The following is an 18,803-nucleotide window of genomic DNA, read 5'->3' as shown; positions in this document are numbered from 1 at the left end:
ACGGAAGGCTCACTGTGAAGCATTTTTAGGCGGGTCTGGTGGTCGCCCGGGTCCCACAGACGGCTGCAGGGAGCCGGAGCTACCCAGGAGGCCGCCCAAGAAACCCACTGCAGCCCAGTACCCCCAGGCAGGCCTACAGCGGTGACCCACTGGGCGCTGCTCTCGGCCGCCTTGGGGAGGGGCGATGGCGGCCGGGGGCCGCCCCCGGGGCGGGCCAGGCGGAGGCGGTGCCCGCAGCCGCCTACAAAGGGCGGTGCGCGGTGCAGCGCTCAGCCTGAAGCTTCCGTGGTCCCGCAGCGTCTGCCGGGCGTTGCAAGGCGCTCGGCTCCCAGCGCGGAGGAGCGTCCCTGGCCGCCCGCTCCGCATAAGGCCAGGGCTTTCCGACTTCAGCTACAGTGCTAGCTAAGTCGGGGAAGGCAACACGGAGCGAAGCCGCGCGTCCCCCGCCTCCTCTCGGCATCGGGCTGTGGCAGCGGCTGCGCGGCTGGCATGGCGCGGGGAGCTGAGCCGGAGGGCGAGCGGCGGCCCTGTGGTCAGTGCGCGACGGCGGCGGTGGCGCCTCTCGCTCGGCTGCTGGGAGCGGGCGCGGGTGACCGGGGCGGCGGGCGCGGCGTCTCCCGGGGACGGCTTCGCTCCGCACACGGCGCTGGGTTCGTCTACCGCAGCGAGGAGTGCCTGCTGAGCGCCGGGGTGCGGTGGCCGTGCCACAGGTTCCTTTAGCGTTTGTGTTTTCTCTCTCGTTTAGGCTCTGTGGTTGCCTATTTTACCTCTGCAAGGTTTCTGCTTTATCTCGGGCATGCACTGTCGACTTGGGTAAGTAAAGAATTGGCTGGGTAGAAGAAGGAGTTTATTAATCTAGCTGTGACTTACCTGACTGTTGCTCCTTCCCAAAAAGCCTCACAAAATAGCGCACTGCCACAAAGGCACTAGGGGTTTTGTCATGATCTCTTGCCGTTAAAAGTCTTCAGAATTTTGCAGTGCGGTTTCTTGAGGGCCTGCCTCTGTATCTATTTCTGCTTTTAAGTAACTCCAGAACTGGTGAGATTCCTTATAGAGTAAGTTCTAAGTAAAAGAAACAAGGTAGGTCCCCGTCAGAATGAAAGACAGTTCATTGCAACATGTGTTTCAAGGATTACTATACTTACTAATGGGAAATACTTGGTGTTTACAGTGGACCTGTTACTACTATGGCTTAGCAGACTTGCTGAGTGTCAGGAGCTGGCCTGGTTTTCTGTTAAAATATTTGCCTTCTGAAATACTTTCCTTCTGTGCTGAAGTAACTTACTACATTATTTTTTGCTCTGTTGAAGGTTAGTAAAGAACCCTAAAATGTGCACTACAAATAAACAATCTGGTTCTATTCCATATAATAAGCATACCTGTGCCTTATAGTGCAATCTTGCCTTCATCCAGTGGCTCAACTCAAGGCGTGGAATTTTTCTTCCTTAATATTTCCTGGTTTGTCCGCAGTGCTGTATTTGGCCTTCTTTAATGTGCACCCCGTACAGCACTGACCCAGTGGCTGACGCACAGTTAAGATGTTGCGTGTCTAATGCTGTCAGCTCTTCACCTCTGCTAACCTGAAAGGTCATCTGGATGTTTCCCTTGCAATGTTTTAGCAGTTACTAATATGACTGAAGGAGCTGAGTGGTGATGTTTCTGTTTGGTTCACTGCTTTTCAGAAGCCAAACCTGCAGTTTTTGTCAGTAATGCCCACAAAGAGCCTCACTGATTTGGCCATCCCTGCCTGCTTCTCTCTTCAAAGCCATGGTGTTGGGGCTGCTCTCAGAGTACATGAGTAAAGGTGACAAAGCAGAGTTTAAAAGCAGTGTCACATGCTGTAACGAGCATAGGACTGCAGCATCTCTGTTTAGCAGTATTAATAGCATATGATTTGTTCCAGTGTGTTTTCTTTCACGTTGAAAATCTTGACTCAAGCCTCAGCCAAACCTGCTGAAACAATAGAAATTCAGCCTGGTTTGATGGAACTGGGCACAGGACTGCACCTTTTCTGTCTCCTGAACTGTAGTGTTCCTGTAGCCTGAATTTTTTTGCTAGCAGGAGCAGTAAACAGGCACCTTGAATCTCCAGAACTCAAAGTAGTGGTTCATATTTGTTCTGAAATGGCTGTGTCCACAATCCAAAACCTGGTGGAGATGTGGGTGTGCTGATTTGGTTTCTGTCACTAAGCTTCTGTGTTACTAAGGCATTCTTAAATACACAGAGAAGCTGTAAATGATTAAATGTGTCATGTCTCCACAAATGTGCAGATTTGAACAAAGTCTAGCCTGTGTCTTAGGCTCTTATTCAGCAAGGCATTTGAATGTGGGCTTGCCCTTGGTGAACTTATTAGGCAGGACTACACTTCTGAGCTGGAGTCTCAGACGCTGTACTGTCGCCTTTCTGTTTGTAATTCATTGCTGTCTATCACTCGGCAGTAAAGATGAGAATGAAACTAGATTCACCTTTTTGGTGCCAGGCCAAGTGCTTGCTAGGAGGTCAGTTACAACTTCCCAGCTTTATCTGTGCCACTCAGACCTTGGGAGGCCTATCAGTAGATGTAGTCTGGCTACTGCTTGACTTGTTGGTTTCAGTTCTGAGATGGGATTGTGTGTGTTTGGCCTGAGATGACAATAGGGATAATTACACTGACAGAAGAGCAAGAACCACCTTTAAAACAACGGTGAAGCTAAACAGCTGCAGTTAGTTATTGAAAAGAGTTGAAATGGCTACATTTGGAGACATCTTAAAGTGGGATCAAGTGTGTAGCAAATCAAGGCTTTGTTTCTGAAGGCAATATTTACTGTTTAAATTTGGTAGTTCTTAGCTTGAAATTACCTACTTCAAACCTCTGTAATTCACGAATATCATTCCTCTGTGACACTAATGTAGCTTTGCTTGCTCTTTATTTTTTTTATTTCTTGAAAGAAACTCATGCTTACAGGTTGGAATGGTTTCAGTTACCCCCAAAATTGTCTGTGTGGACTGGATGGATCAAAATAGTCATGTCCAAATGTGTTGGATAAGGTTGAGCAGAGTTCACAGGCTCCTTAAATGAATTGTGCAGCAAAATCATGATCTCACTGGGGTGAAAGGAAGCTTCCTATGAGTTTCAAGCAAGATCAGGTTTTCTTCTTCTATAGCAGTGGCTGGCACTGACTTCCACATGCTTATAACTTCTGAAAATGCCTTTTTCAGCATGTCAGAATTCAGCAGCTGAAATGTCTCTGCATAAAGACAACCCCCCTCAAATGTGTGTTAGTACTTTAATATTCAAATTTCCTCTTTGGCTTTTTTTTTTTTGCTTAATAAACAGTTACCCAGGCTAATCAAAACTTTGGTAATCCATCAGCATGGATTTTAAGTGAAATTCAGTGTCAGGTCATAATTAAGTTGAAGTAAGTGCTAAAGTTGGGAAATTATATCCCTGTGTTTTCATTGCTGGAATACTTTCTATATATTCCTACTAACCATGGAATTAAAGTGGGATATATTTTACAGAAGGCTTTAGGTATTTGTAGACTGAAAACTGCTTTACCATATGCAAGAGGGCACATCTAAGATGACCATATTTGATTTTTTTAATTCAGTTTTGTTAGAAAAAAATCAAAACCACACAGGTTTTTCCTTGGAACAGGTGAGATTTGCCTTCCCACATGACTGGAATGTAAGTTGTTTTTTTTTCCTACCTGTGTTTAAGGAATGTGTACATATGATAGTGTTTGAGGAAACTTCCTTCAGAGCACTTCAGTGACATTAAGTTGAATTCTTCTTTTGTGTTTATACTACATTTATCCAAACTTTGCAGTTGTCATGTCTTTTACATGTCTCCTGATTGCTGTGTTCCATGAGATGTTAGATTTGGCAGACTTTGCTTTGTAGAAGTGCTTTTATGTTACACCCCTCCACCAGCCCTTTGGAATTTTTGAGGTCCTTAGAAATTTGTACTATTTGCTGTATCACAGAGCAATGCTTATTTAAGATAAGGCAGCAGAAGAAAAAAGAGTTTCATGTTTGGTTTATAAAAGACAAACAGTGGGGACCCTTAGGAAACAAATGGTGTGCCCTAGAGTAGTGTGAATGATTTCTAGTCATCTGTTTCATTGCTTCCCTAAAGTGTTTTCTGTCGTGCATTTCTTGTTATGAATGTAAAAATAAAGCAAGATGATTCCCATCATGTGACAGTGTAAAGCCTCAGTGTATTCCTTGGCAAGCCAGAGGTCTGTTTGGTTGCAGGCATGAGAGATGTTTTGAACAGTGTGAAAAACTACTTCATTTGGACACATTTGGCATTGTGGGCAGCTGCTTTTTATCTGCCTTAAGTGGTATCAGAACATGACAGCTTTGTATTCTAAGCAACAGGCTAAAGAGGTTGAACCAGCGATGAGTTTGCAGTAGCTTCAACAAGCTCTGATATTCTATCTCTTAATGCTTAACATTATTAAAAAGAGCTTAAGTCCTCTGACTTCAGAAACTTCAGTTAACATTTAGGACCACACCTTCCTTGATTTAACCAAGTCTGTCCTGAACTCTATTGTAACTTGCTTTGCTTGACTGACTGCTGTGTTTTAAAGCAGCACTTAAGCTTTGATTATCTATAAGCAAACTGCTGTCTTAAACTTATTTAGTAGTGATAATTGGTAAATCTGTTGCTAACATTTGATCCATGCTGGAGAATCTGTTTAAGCTTCCTGAGGCTTGTTGGATGGGAACATTGTTCTGTAATATTAGAATAGAAAATATCTGGTGTTTGTATCACAAGTTGTAGTGTTTCACTGAATGAGGAGAGATGATCTTGGGGATATTGAGATAAAATCAACGGTGACAGGATACAGGCATAAAAAAACCCCACAAACCAAAAAAAACCCACAAAAACCAAACCACTTCATGACAAAAAAAAAAGCCCTCAAAGGAACAAATTAATCCCCACACTCACCACCCTTGCATGTGTAACAAATTTCACTTTAATCTGGGCTTCTGTCAGTGTTAGTGAAATAGCCAAATTGTGTGCTTGCAAAGAGTAATGTTGTGTATGTCCTCTCTTTTGCCCTTAAAGGGGGATCGCATGTGGCATTTTGCTGTCTCTGTGTTCCTGGTTGAACTTTATGGAAACAGCTTACTCCTGACTGCAGTCTATGGACTGGTTGTGGCGGGATCAGTTCTTCTCCTGGGAGCCATTATTGGAGACTGGGTGGACAAGAATTCCAGGCTCAAAGGTTAGATGCCTAGAGCAGGTTATTTACTTAGAGATGGATCAAATTAACATAAAAAAATGAAGTTGATAGCTTCTCAAATCAGAGCTGAGAGAATAGGGCTTGCTTCTTCATGAAGAGCAGTGTCTCAGAGTGGTAATCTTGACACAGAAATGGTGTCAAAAGACTGGAGGAAAATGGGCTTAAATTCATGATATGTCCACTACTCAGGCTAAACTTGTACAATATGTAGAGATGAATGGAAAGCACCACAGACCAAGTTCTTTTACAGTCTAGTAGTAGCATACACTATTTCTTGTGTCTGGATATAGACTGCTTCCACTTAGGTGTAAGCATGCACTGCATTTGCATTGTATGTATTGGTTATAGGAAGAAGCTCTTCGGTATGAGGGTGGTGAGACTCTGAAACAGGTTGCCCAGAGTGGTTGTGGATGCCCCCTCCCTCGAGGTGTTTAAGGCCAGATTGGATGAGGCCTTGAGCAACCAAGTCTAGTTGAGAGATGTCCCTGCCCATGGCAGGGTGGTTGGAGTAGATAGTCTCTGAGGTCCCTTCTAATGTAGGCTATACTATGATATTGAAGATTACTTTTAGAGACCTGAGTTTTATTTTTACTCCTTTAAAAATTGTATCATTTAAGCATATACAGTTTGGCTGTTGTTTGAGGGAAGACCTACTTGGACTGTAAATTGTTAAGAGTTATGACTTGCTAAGAGCTGTGAAATTAAATCAGAGGTGAATTTGTTTCCCTAAGTCAATGGAAGATCTGAGCTCTAATATGAAGTACTACTTAGATTTTTGGAGGGGAGTAGTAAAATAACTATTTAAAGAATCTGCATGTTGCTTGATTGTAACCTCCTTAAGTTTAATGTCAGCTCATTCTTACATTCATAATTGTTGCTCTCTGTTTTGATTTAAAACAGTGGCCCAGACATCCTTGGTTGTACAGAATGCATCTGTCATCCTCTGTGGTGTTATCCTGATGATTATCTTCATGTTTAAGACACAACTCTTGACCTTATACCATGGATGGCTTCTTGTGAGTGTTTAAATTGTTTATAAGGGATTAATTTACAGGAAAAAAAGGAAACAAAAAAAAAATCAAGACTTGTCCTCTCTAGTCTTGAGACATTCTGGGGAGCTACAACTGTCAAATGAAACTGAGCTAGTTGGGTAAATAGGCCTGATTGTTTTCTGTCAGGAATTGTAGAGTTTAGACTTACTCTTGTTTGAAGTAGACTTGGGTCTTGTTTAATCTGAAGAGTAACAATCAAACTGTACAGATGGAAATGTAAAGGTGTCTTTTCTGGTTGTAGAGGGTAGGTGAGGAGATCTCCCTTGATGATTTTCTCACGTTGTAACTCTTTCCCCTGTTTCTCTAGACGGTGTGCTATATCCTGGTTATCACAATAGCAAATATTGCTAATTTGGCCAGCACTGCCACAGCGATCACAATTCAGAGGGACTGGATTGTTGTGGTTGCAGGGGAAGACAGAAGCAAACTAGCAGGTGAAATATATTGCCTTTTTAATACCTTATATATCTTAACTTTCCAAGCTTGCTTTTTAGTCTAGACTTTTACAGAGTTCAGTAATCTTTGAGTTCCAGGTATTATGAGAAAGCAGGTAAAAAGGGCTGCCTTTGTTCTCTGGACTACACTTAGTGAGATTAGAAGTGAAGTGTTGTGATTACAGTCCAGTTAGACATCCCTAATTGTGTTTTGTCCTCTTTATAGTCCTACTGCAGCTTTGTCAGGAAAACTTTATTCTTGCTGAACAAATAAATATACACCATGTTCTTAAATAGCCAGTGTTTAATAGAAAAGCTATTTAACTTCCAGGCACTTCAAGCCAAGTGTTGCAATACTTTATTTTTAGGTCCCTGGAATGAAACACAAAACTCTTGCATAACTGGGCTCCTCACATAGGAATCAAAGAAAGAGGTACATGAGAATGAAGCCCAGAACAGTAAAGTAGGTGGATCAGGAAACAGCCAGTAGCAAAGGCTGTGCCTGCAGATATATGTCAAGTCTTGCATTTCTCCAGCATTAGATGTCCAGCTAGTAGCTGTGAACACTTCCCTTCAGTTGGAACTGAAAGCTCTGTGTTCTTTGGTCATCTGATATCCTTGGTATTAGGCTACAGATTTATGGGGTTTTTTGCTTAATAAATATTTTTCCTTTTTCCCCTTTCTTGCACAGTGACATGGCATTATAGAAGAAAGAATGAATTCTCTTTCAGATTCTACACCAGCTTGGTAGCCATGACACTACTTGGATGTGAGAGATTGTTTGGGATCCTCCCCCGAGATGCATTAAACCTGACTCTCCTTTGCTAGGGGGTGCTCCTAGCTGCAAGGCCACTCATGCCAAGGGATGTATGATTGATCCATGGCTGCTGCTGCTCTGATTCTAACAGACAGTTTGGGAAGCTGTGGTATTGGGCAGACCATAAGGGCTCTGAGTTAGTGTTCCAAGGAGACTTAAGCCTTCCCAGATAGAGGAACTGATACCTAAGTGCTAAGCACAGAGCAGTTTAACATTGCAAAGATATTTATAGCTCACTAAAGTAACTCCGGGACTAAAGTTTTATGTTTGACAGTTGTGGAGTTTAGAAGCATTCTAGCCTGGACAACATTTCAGCTTCTGGACTCTACTTTTGTATAAAGCTGCCTAAATGGCCCATAACAGTCAGTTTAGATGCCAGAGTCCTTTTAGGAATTTGAATCCCATATTGCAGATTTATTCCTCATCTTTATCTCCAATGAAGGAATCTTACTTCCCCATCTCTAAGAGGGACTAGTTCTTAGAGGCATTGAAAATGTCTTGCTTTCACTTCCCACTATACAAAGTTTCCACCATGTTCTTCTATGTTGACCTTGCTGTGTCTTTTCTAGGTCACTTCTTTTACAGGTTAATTGTGTATGAATCACAACGAGAAAAATAGCTCTCTAAAAGTTCTAATGGTTCTCATTAACCTTTCTTCTTGTGTCTGATCTTATTCAGCAAATCCTTTCCCCAGTCCCTGTGGTACTTAGTACATATTTGATAAGGTACAGACCACACCTGCAGAGAACTGGTTCACAGGAGCCAGTCCTGCCTCTACTGCTTCATCATCTCAGACACAATTGTGTGACCAGTTCTGTCCTGAAAAAATCAGGCAAGAGGTTACTCTGAATTCTCATGCAACATGAATTAAACCCAAAACCCCCATGGACTAAGCACCTGGCTTCCACAGATCTGTTGAAGGGTTCTCTTGTAGGCCAGACAGGGTTGTTAATGTCTTAAATCAGGATGTAATTTAGAGACTATTGAAATTCCTTAAAATTAAACACTGTCATTGGCTTTGTAGCAAGTCTGTCTCTGTACTGTTACCTTTTCTCAAGGGGGAGCCTTAGTTGAGTAACTTAGTAGAATGGGAAACTAAAAATTGTCTTGGCTTCCCCTTTTTCATTGATTTGAATTTTTTTGTTTACCCCTACTTTGGTATCTTTCCTGAGTTGAAAAATTAGCCTTTCCTGAAAAGAAAAAGTTCTTGGAATTTCTAAAGCCAAACATTAGACAAGTTAACTAAGATGAGTTAAGCTAGATATCAGTCTAATAGTTAACAGTGAATTGACTTCAAATTTCAAACAGAATAGCCTAAACTTTCTGTGAATGGTGAGGAGAGTCTATACAGACTGGGAAGAGAAGTTTCTCACACTGCTATACCATTCCTCTTGCCCTCCCAAAGCTCAGAGTTCTAAAATGGGTTCTAATGTGACACTAAAATGGGTTTAAGATGTACTTCTAAGCAGCCCAAAGCCCTGATGTGCAAAACCATTGAGCATCTAGCAGCTAGAACAATGGCACCATGAACTGGAAACTTACATGAGCTCAGAGACACTAAAGTGGGTGAGACAGCTCCTACCAGCAAATGGAAGATGCATTCATGCTGAGAATGGGTTGCTTGTTTTGACTGTAGACATCAAAGTGGGGGACAGAAAGGAGTGAGGACTTTGCTCACTAAGCTCTGAGAATGTCAATAACTGCCATCAACCAATGTGACTCAATAAGGAAATTTAAAGCCATTTCAAAGGTCTGTGGCTATCATGTGGGTGCTGTGGTAACCAGTTATTAGGAGCAAATGGAGAAGATTAAGAAATACATGGTCTGGTACTGGGAGACAGTAGCTGTTAAAGTTATCTTTACAAGAAAGAATCTACCGCATGAGATACCTGTTGATGTCTGGAGTTGTCTGCTAGATTTGAATGCTACAGAGATAGCCTTAGGAGTCCATGATGTCACTAGGATGGAAGGGTAACCTGACTTCATGACTAACAGTTCTACCTGCAGGAGTGTGCTTCCACCATGCTAAACCTGGAAGACCTCATTCATGCAAAACTGGCAGGAAGTAGGGATTTGGCTTACAAACACCTTGTTGGTTGCAGTAACTTAAACGATGGAACTCTCTGAAGGTGCCTCTGATCTGCAGTTTGAGTACTGTTCCTGCTGGAATGACTTCCAGTTGGAGCAAGGCTTTGTAGCTTGATGTGTTACGCATGTGCCATCATCAGTGATGTGTTTCTTTCTAAAGTGTTCAGCAGTTGCCTTATGTCTTCAAATATTTTCTGACAGATATGAATGCCACAATAAGGAGGATTGATCAGCTAACCAACATCTTGGCCCCAATGGCAGTTGGTCAGATAATGACATTTGGCTCCCCGATGATTGGCTGTGGATTCATTTCTGGCTGGAACCTGATGTCAGTGTGTGTGGAGTATCTGCTGCTCTGGAAGGTTTATCAGAAAACTCCTACTCTGGCTCTCAAATCTGCCAAAGTTGAAGAATCAGAACTGAAACAGCTGAATGTAAAGAAAGGTACTGAAAAAAACTCCAAACTGTTCAAATTCACAGCATGTTCACTCTATCAATTGAAGTGCTGGCTCCTGTCTTCTACAGACACTGCTTTGAGGCTGCATAGCTTTCTACTCAGAGCTTGGAGGTTTCAGGGTTTGGATACAGATACAAAAGACTTGAACTAACACTACTTTAGGGAATACCATAAGTTGCAGCCAAAGAATAAATTCTCTCAGTCCTTCAGAATAAGTCTGCCCTGTTACTGAGGGCTGATAGTGAGGAGTGCTCCTGTCCATCTACAGCAGAGTTAAGCTGCCAAGGTTCTTTGCTCTCTGGTGTTTGCAAACAGAACAGCCTGTGTAGGACTTTTTCTTGCTAACTTTTTTCTATTTACACATGGTACTAACAGGCTTTCTAGGAGGTTTTAGAGTACGTGGTAACATTTCTAGTCTGGCATGCTCCAGTGAGTTCCATGTGCTGCAGGAAGTGTAGGAGCTAAAAAAACACCCTATTTTACCTTCTACTCTGCTTCCCTGGGCAAGCTGAATAACTGGGATTTGCAGTATAGGTGGCTGTGACTGTAAGCAGCCTTAAAATTCATCTTACCATTACTTTAGGTAGTCTTAATATCAGAAGCAGACTTTAGTTATTAAGTATTTGTAAGGTGATTCTGGAATGCAAAATGTAAGCGTTTTCCCATAGTTGAGGTAGCAGTATGTGAATGCTGCTGAAAACTCAGGCATGTTATGAGGCTTTCTTTTAAAGAAAGGTTAAAGGAAAACCAGGAATTCTTTATAAAGCTAGCTAGGAGTCTGTTCTTGGCTCAATATACAGTGAGATAGAAGGCTGCTGATGAAAGCTCTGAAGAGATCTATCTGCTTGCCAGCCAGCAGATCCATGGTGGTCATATTGGTCCACTAAGCTATTGGACTAGGCTAAGGGAGCAAGATAAAGAGCATACAAGGCTCTGCAACTTTGGACCTGGCTCTGAACGGTGACCAAGGAAGTATTTAGCAAATATTGCTATGTAGGAAACAGCTCTGAATCTTTGCTATTGCAGAGTTCTGATTTCAGGAGAAAACTTGGATCTTTAAAAGCTGCAGCAAGTAGGACGTGAAGTTTTTCTGGATGTGCAATTTGTTTCAAACTTGGCTGTGTAAAAACACTGCTCAGGCTTCCATGTATATGGGTTATATCCATATTACTGTTCTAAATGCTGCTGTGGGGTTTGGGGATTTTTGTTTGACTAGGGGAAGTGCCTTTCATTTAATAGAATGAAAGTGGAATTGTAGAATAGCATGGTCTGAAAAGTCAAGCTTTGAAAGCTTTTGGTTTTGGTAGGCTTCAGCAAGCATCTTTGCCATGGTTCTTTTGCCATGCCATGAGATACTAATAGGTCAGTTTAAATATGTGCTAATTGCTGTGGTTAGTGCATTTAAACATACAAGGCTGTGTTAAAAGCCAGCTGACACTGGCATTCATTAAGCAAATCATTTCCTTATGGAAGTGGAGTGTTCAACCACAGGTTTATTGCAAAGAAGCAGAATATGCCTTCTCCTACCACACTTTAAACTCCTGCTTATTTAATTAAATTGCTAGGGATGAGCTTTACTTGACCTTACAATACAGGTGGGATTCAAGGACACTTTACAATGTGTTAAGTAACCAGTGGAAGGTTGATTGTAGAATTTAACTGATGAACTTCAGCTGCAGTGAACTTCTGAAGTGCAGACAGTTGTCTTGCAGTCTGTGTGGTGCTTTCCAGGCAGGACTGTATCTAACAGTCACATTTCTGTTTACAGAAGGTGATGTGAAACCCTCTGAAGGAGTGCAGCTAATTGTTGAGAAAGATGTAAGTGGCTTTGAGCCCCAGCAGGAGAAGGAAATCGGCTGTGCTGCCCGGATTGCCGAACCTTTCATCACCTTCCGTGATGGATGGGTTGCGTACTACAACCAGCCAGTATTCCTTGCAGGCATGGGCCTTGCGTTTCTGTATATGACTGTTCTGGGTTTTGATTGTATCACTACAGGCTATGCATACACTCAGGGATTGAGTGGCTCTGTGCTCAGCCTCCTGATGGGTGCCTCGGCAGTCACTGGAATCATGGGCACAGTAGCGTTCACTTGGCTTCGTCGCAAGTGTGGCCTGATCCGCACAGGCCTGATTTCTGGAGTTGCCCAATTTGCTTGTCTGGTCTTATGTGCCATCTCTGTGTTCATGCCTGGAAGTCCTATGGATCTGACTGTTTCCCCATTTGCTGACATCAGTGCCAGGCTGTTTGAAAGTGAGCCATTACCTACTATAGCATCTCCAGAGGATAATCCTGAAATGTTTTTTACAACTGGAATGCCCAACTTGCTGAACGGGTCTACTACTCCTGCTAACGGTGACCCAGAGATGAGTCCTGAGCCTGTGCCTTTAATCTCTGTTAGTCTCCTGTTTGCAGGAGTCATTGCTGCTAGAGTTGGTAAGTATTATGTCTGTTAAAGTCTGATATGCTGCCCAAAAGGAGAGTGCCTGTCAACTAAGCACAAATTTAGTTCAGAATTGTAGGCTACAGTTGAAGTGTGATGTCACATTTCTAAGGCTAAGTCATTGCACTTCACATGCAAAATGAAATCATCTTGCAATAGTACCTCCTGTGCAGAGACTGCAGCGCTAATTTCTTGTGTATCATTTATCACTAACAGGAGATATTTAGAGATCAGTGTCACTTATGTTTTGGCATGCTCAGCTCTAAATTGTCTTCACTGGCCTGCAAGAAGGCTGCAGAGGGACTGTTTACAAAGGCAATGTTTTGAAATTAGAGAAGAGCAGATTTAGATTAGAGGTTAGGAACAACAGGAAGGTGCTGGAACACTGCAACAGGTTGCCTAGGGAGGTAGTTGAGGCCCCATCCTTGGAGATGTTCAAGGTCAGGCTCAACAAGGCTCTGAGCAACCTGATGTAGTGGAGGATGTCCCTGCTGACTGCAAGGGGATTAGACTAGATGACCTTTGGAGGTCCCTTCGATCCAAACCACTCTGATTCTAAAATGCTAAATTAATCCATTCATTAAATAAGTTGTCTAACCTTTAAACTTGTGACCAGTAGAGGTGTTTGGGACAGATTTGGTTTAGTTGACAGCTTTTATTTTTTGTTCTGTATAGATTAAAACCTGTTTGATTTTCAAATTAAAACCTAAGTTTAAAAGCACTTTATGCCAACCATAGCAATTGTAGTTAGCATGAGTACACTGTAAGGAACAGAGGAGCAAAGCATCAGTGATAGACTTGTTGAAGCAAGATGTGGCAAGGCAAGGTGATGTGTTGAACTGTGTATTATTTTGGGAAGCATTAGTGAAGGAAAATTAGGTTGCTCTTGACTATCAGTTTGAAATCTATGCCCATGTGACACAAACTTGGCTTGTCCTGTGTGTTTTTGATAGAAGTGAGTGTTTGGAAGTATGAATTGAATTGTGCCTGTAATGAAAGCCTACTATGAGAAGCCCAGTTGTATGCATGACTGGTTTTTGTTTTGTTTTTTTTTTTTCTTTCCATAGGCCTTTGGTCTTTTGATTTGACTGTCACACAGTTGCTCCAAGAAAATGTGGTGGAATCTGAAAGAGGCATCATAAACGGTGTCCAAAACTCCATGAATTATCTTCTTGATTTGCTGCACTTCATCATGGTCATCTTGGCCCCAAATCCTGAAGCTTTTGGTGTATTGGTGCTTATTTCTGTGTCTTTTGTTGCAATGGGCCACATCATGTACTTCAGATTTGCCCAAAAAAGCTTGGGAAAACAACTTTTTGTTTGTTGCACTCCTGATCACAAAGAAGTTGCTGACAGTTCACCACCTGGTAATACCTCTACTGTCTGAAAGGATTTGCTTCTCTTACTAACTTGCTACACAGATATGATGGTTAAACACATATACTGCCTTTTGTGACCCTGTCAGAGGTGTTTCTCTAGAGTTGAATGCATAATTTAGCTATCTGAGGAGCTAAAATGCATCTTACAGTGACCCTGTAAAATCAGTTCATATTTGGTAGAGGACAACCTAGTTGGATCTTGACAGGGGGTGTTTCCAAGGATCCCCACAGGTCACATATCTCATATTTGGTCACAATACCAATGCTGGATCTCTGTTGCTGACCCCTCCAGTGATACTGTTGAGTGGTCATACGTAGTTAGTTTGTTCATGAATCCGGATCAGTTCTTGTGCTTTTGGAGCAAAATGAGGGGGTGTTTTAGTTTCTTGAGAATAACTCAATATACAATATATCGGTTTGTGCTGGTTTTCTTTTTCTCCTTACCATGAATAGTTCTGCTCCCTGTCTCCTCCAATTGGCATTAAAATCCTTCTTGGATTCCTGAAGCAGACTGAAGTTCCCATGTTTTCCCCAAATACCTTTTAGCATTCTGGTTTGGTTTAACTTTACAGAAACACCTTTGCAGGTTTTTTTTTTTTTTGCATGTTCCCTTAACAATTTAGACAAGTGCTAGGTACAAGATATTGTATTACACTTTTGTTGCACTTGAAGTAAAATATAGGCTCACTTTAGCAGAAGCAATTGATGTAACATTCTAAAGCATGGCTTTCTTGAATTGCAAACGACAAATCTGCTCAGGTTTGATGTATAGCAGAAAGCATTCAGGTCAGGAATACTGGTATAGAATGAGGCAAAACTAAGTTAGGCCTAGATTTTCTGAGTACAAGCAGCTTTAGTTTATTTTTGAGTGCTGTTTTTTTCAGAAACTCTTAACCTGCTGTATTGGGAAGCTGTTAGTATTCCAGGTTCAAGTGGATTGCCTGCATTTATCAGCTTTACATGTTTGTGAATTTTCACTCGGTTTGTTCTAAAACAATGATAAAGCAACAAGATATTGGAGTATGTGGCCCTCTAAAGCAGCCTAAGAGCAATGAAGAAATGATACATCCCTTTGATTTTCTACGAGTTCCTGCATTTTGGTGTGGTGTGTTTTTCCCCTCCTGCATGTGCACTAACACAGTGCTTCCACAGCCATTAACTGCGTTTGCACTTTTGTGGCAACTACGCACTTTGCTTTCTCAGTGGAGTTGAACCCGGTGGTGTCCTGAGTTTCCCTGTGGCATGACAGCATGACTTCTAAACTTCTGTCTTGGTGAAATACTTGCAGAATAAGCAGGATGCAAAACCAGATGTCAGCAACTTGGGAAAAGTATCCTCTGTAACTTCTAAGGGGGGTGAATTTTAGGTAATGCCCTTCACAGCCATCTGTGTTGCCAGACTTCGACCCTGGAGTGTAAGTATGTGAACTCCATTGACATTAAAGGCGTTACACCAGGGCTGAATCTGGGCCACTCATCGTGCCAATTGTAGTGATTACATTAGCTATCAGACTAAACAGAATGTAAGCCTCTAATGGCTTTTGTCTCAGAGACAGTATTTTGTAAGGGGAATGAAAGCGAATCAATGGGAATCCAATGTACAACCAATGTTGCCCTCAGTATTTCAGTAACTGGACTGTAACCAATTTTTCTCTCTGATGGACCAAACCTGATTCTTACTGCTATGTTACTGAAAGTTTCTCAGGGATGTTTTCACTAGGCTTGTAAGTGTTTATACTTTGACCAAGCTTTTGAGTATTGTTTTGATATAATAAAGTAAAATAAAGTGAATTAGAGTAGTTTTTAAATTTGTGACTTAATCCTGAGTATTGCCTCTGAGGGAAAAGGGAATTTTGCCATCAGCACAATTTGATAGTCAAAGACAAAAGAAGCTTACCTAGATGTGTAGAACAAATATGCCCAAAGGATAGCCTGTTCAGTATGTGATAAGTATACTAGGAAATACCTCTGATTTCATGGATTTGTAGAATGGTTTAGGTTGGAAGGGGCCTTGAAGATCATCTAATTCCAACCCCTCTGCCAGGGGCAGGGTCACCTTCTGCTAGACCAGGTTGCTCAAGGCCTCATTTGCCAAATATCTATGCCTATGTATCCAGTCTAAATTGGGACCAGATGTTAATAGTACTGAATACAACTGAAGGTAGCCCAAATGTCAGTGAATGCCTCTCTACTGCACTTTGAAAATCTGAATGCCACTTTGTATATTGGAGTTGCTGACCATCAGGGAAACAAAGCTGGAAATTCAGCTTTTCCTGGGCTGGCTAAAGCCTATAGAACCCAGCGTGCCTGAAGCTCAATGCTGTAGCACTAAGCATCCCAGAGAGGATGTATTCCTGAAGTATAGAGAGCTCTAAAACCACAACAAACAGAGGTGGGAGCATACCCTGTTCCCAAAGTCTTGTAGTCTGAGTTGAGTAGCAATTGTGGTCACAAGTAGTTCTACTGAAGATTGCAGCCTGGATCTCAAGCCAAAATAAGTAATATTGGGAGGGGACTAGAGCTTTGCCTTTTATGCTGATAATGTTGCCAGGATTCAGAAACACAGCTGGAAGGTGAGACAATCCTTTAAAAGAAAAGAGAGGAGGGTGTGAGCTTGGAGAGGAATAAGGAGCTCTAAGTTGGGAATCTGGCACATATCGGTCTGAGTCAGATGTCCGAAACATGCTGCTTGAGCACAACCCCTTTGCATGTGAGTCTAAGATGTACGCAGACACCTGTGCTGATAGTGCTTTGAAGCAATGTGGAGCCTGAAGTCTTACTGAGCAGGACTTTCATTAAGTAAGCATTTTTGGCCTTGTATTTATTTATTTTTTTAAAAACCGAAAGTGTCCAATTTGGATGAAAACTGCCCTTAAAATGTACGCACTAGAAATCAACCGTACCAGAAGAGCATATTTTATTATACGACCTTATGCTGGACATAGTATTGATTTATGTATTACTATTGGTAAAGCTAATGAATAAATTTGCATAAAACTTTTATTTGTTCTGTATCATTCAATTTGTGGGTTGTTGTAGGCTGTTACAGACCCCTGAGAATCTGGCTGGACTTCTCGGGAGCTCTTCCCCCAGCCGAGTGCCTGCGGCTGCTTGCAAATAAACACACAGAGAAGGAGCGTTTGCACCAGCAACTGCCAGCTCTTTAATGAATGCAAAGCCTGGTTTTTAAATACCAGAACACTTTCCCAGACAGCAAAGACCTCCCTCACTTCTTTATCTCACAGCTGCATTTCTAGTCATCTTTGAGGAGCACAAAGGGGGGAGGCATTCTCACCATCAAGTTCGTTTACAGCTAGCCCAGCAACGGCCTAGCCCACTCCACATTCTATCCACAGTAGGTGCCTTGCTGTATGCTGTGTTGAGTGTGGAACCTATCGATCATAGAACGGTTTGGGTTGGAAGGGACCTTAAAGATCACCTACTTCCAACCTGCTGGCATGGGCAGGGACACCTACCTAGACCAGGTTGCTCAGCACCTTGTATTGAGCCTGACGTTGAATATCAACCTGGGCAACCTCTTCTGTTGTTCACCACCCTCATGGTAAAGAACTTGTTCCTAGAATTCAATCTAAAGCTACTTTAATTTCAAAATGTCACCCCTTATCACTGCAGGCCTTTGTAAATAATCCCTCTGCAGCCTTCTTGTAGGCCCCCTTCAGGTACTGGAAGGCTGCTATTAAGTCTGCCTGGAACCTTCCCTTCTCCAGGATGGGCAACCCCAGCTCCCTCAGACTGTCCTTACAGGAGAGGTGCTCTAGCCATGTGATCATCTTGGTGGCCCTCCTTTGGACCCACTCCATCAGGTCCATGTCCTTTGTGTGTTGAGGGCTCCAGAGCTGAACACGTTACTCCAGGTGAGGTCTTACCAGAGCAGAGTGGCAGAATCACCTCCCTTGATCTGCTGGCCATGCTTCTTTTGATGCAGCCCATTGCTGTAGAAAACCTTCACCTAGGATGGAAATGGGCACAAAGCAGAAATAGCATTGAAGCAGCAGCAAACAAGTGTAGTAAAAGCATTTCAGTGACCCTCTATAGAGCTCTGTCTTTAGTGAACTTACTTGTGTTTGCCATCCACAGTAGTAACTTAAGATAAAAGCTGAAGGTGAAGTTGTCTTGCAACATCAGCCCAGGCCCAACAGTGGTGACAGAGCAGTTTGGAAGGATGCTGTGCTCATCCAGGAGCTTTTCCCAGAATTGATTTCTCTTTGAACTAGAGCTTTTCATAGCAAAATACCTTTATGGGTTGTCCTCAGTTATGTTATTCCCATGCTATTCTCCTGTGGGAATTTAGAATTATAATAATTATTTTCCTGTGGGCATTAGAATGTGGTGACTTGTGACTACAGGCTTTGTTGCTATGTGCCAGACTTGGTATCACTGGGGTAAGTGATGTGCCTCGTTAGCATTGACATTTTGGTAGCTCCTTTTCAAGTCATGTTACCATTGTCATTCTCAGGAATGTTTACATCCACTGCCACTTAGAAAACTGAGAAAAGGGTTAAAATACTGACTTGAAAATGTAGTTATGTTGATCCACTCCTGTAGGTCAAAGAAAAAGATTTATGAGTGTATTGTGTAGGATATTCCATGGATAAAGAACACTTTGAGTGAAGAAGGCCCTTCACAATTTACCCTTTGATGGTTTCACTGTTTTCCTTCATTCAGGTGCTCACCTGAATTTTTTTTTTTTTAAATGGTCTGACTTTTCAAGACCTTATGGAATTCAGTGCTTGGCAACCAAACCAGGAGGATTGAAGTTGCCTACTACTGTTTGCTTGCTTGTTGCACTGCTTTGCTTACCAAGTGGTTGAGTTAGCAACCTTGCCTGTGGAAGTCAAGGTATTATGCATGCTTGTTTATTTTGCTCTGGAGTATTTAATT

General features: G+C 42.3%; 1 protein-coding gene across 2 annotated transcripts; it reads left to right on the top strand.

The window, feature by feature from the left end:
* Positions 1–489: 489 nt before the first annotated feature.
* SLC40A1 (solute carrier family 40 member 1) lies at positions 490–14,472 on the top strand. Of its 2 annotated transcripts, none has more exons than XM_054381109.1 (8): positions 490–529; positions 746–813; positions 5,057–5,216; positions 6,135–6,250; positions 6,594–6,720; positions 9,827–10,069; positions 11,851–12,516; positions 13,591–14,472. In XM_054381109.1, the coding sequence occupies exons 1-8, from the start codon at positions 490–492 to the stop codon at positions 13,908–13,910; spliced, it is 1,740 nt and encodes a 579-aa protein (XP_054237084.1). In that variant the 3' UTR covers positions 13,911–14,472. The 2 variants fall into 2 exon arrangements, with proteins under 2 accessions (XP_054237084.1, XP_054237083.1); XM_054381108.1 differs by having other exon boundaries at positions 490–532.
* Positions 14,473–18,803: the final 4,331 nt, after the last annotated feature.

The sequence above is a fragment of the Indicator indicator genome, chromosome 5 (genome assembly GCF_027791375.1).
Source record: "Indicator indicator isolate 239-I01 chromosome 5, UM_Iind_1.1, whole genome shotgun sequence".
NCBI classification, from domain to species: Eukaryota; Metazoa; Chordata; class Aves; order Piciformes; family Indicatoridae; genus Indicator; species Indicator indicator.
Note: the sequence above shows the minus strand (reverse complement) of the source record. Positions and strands in the feature narration are given on the sequence as shown.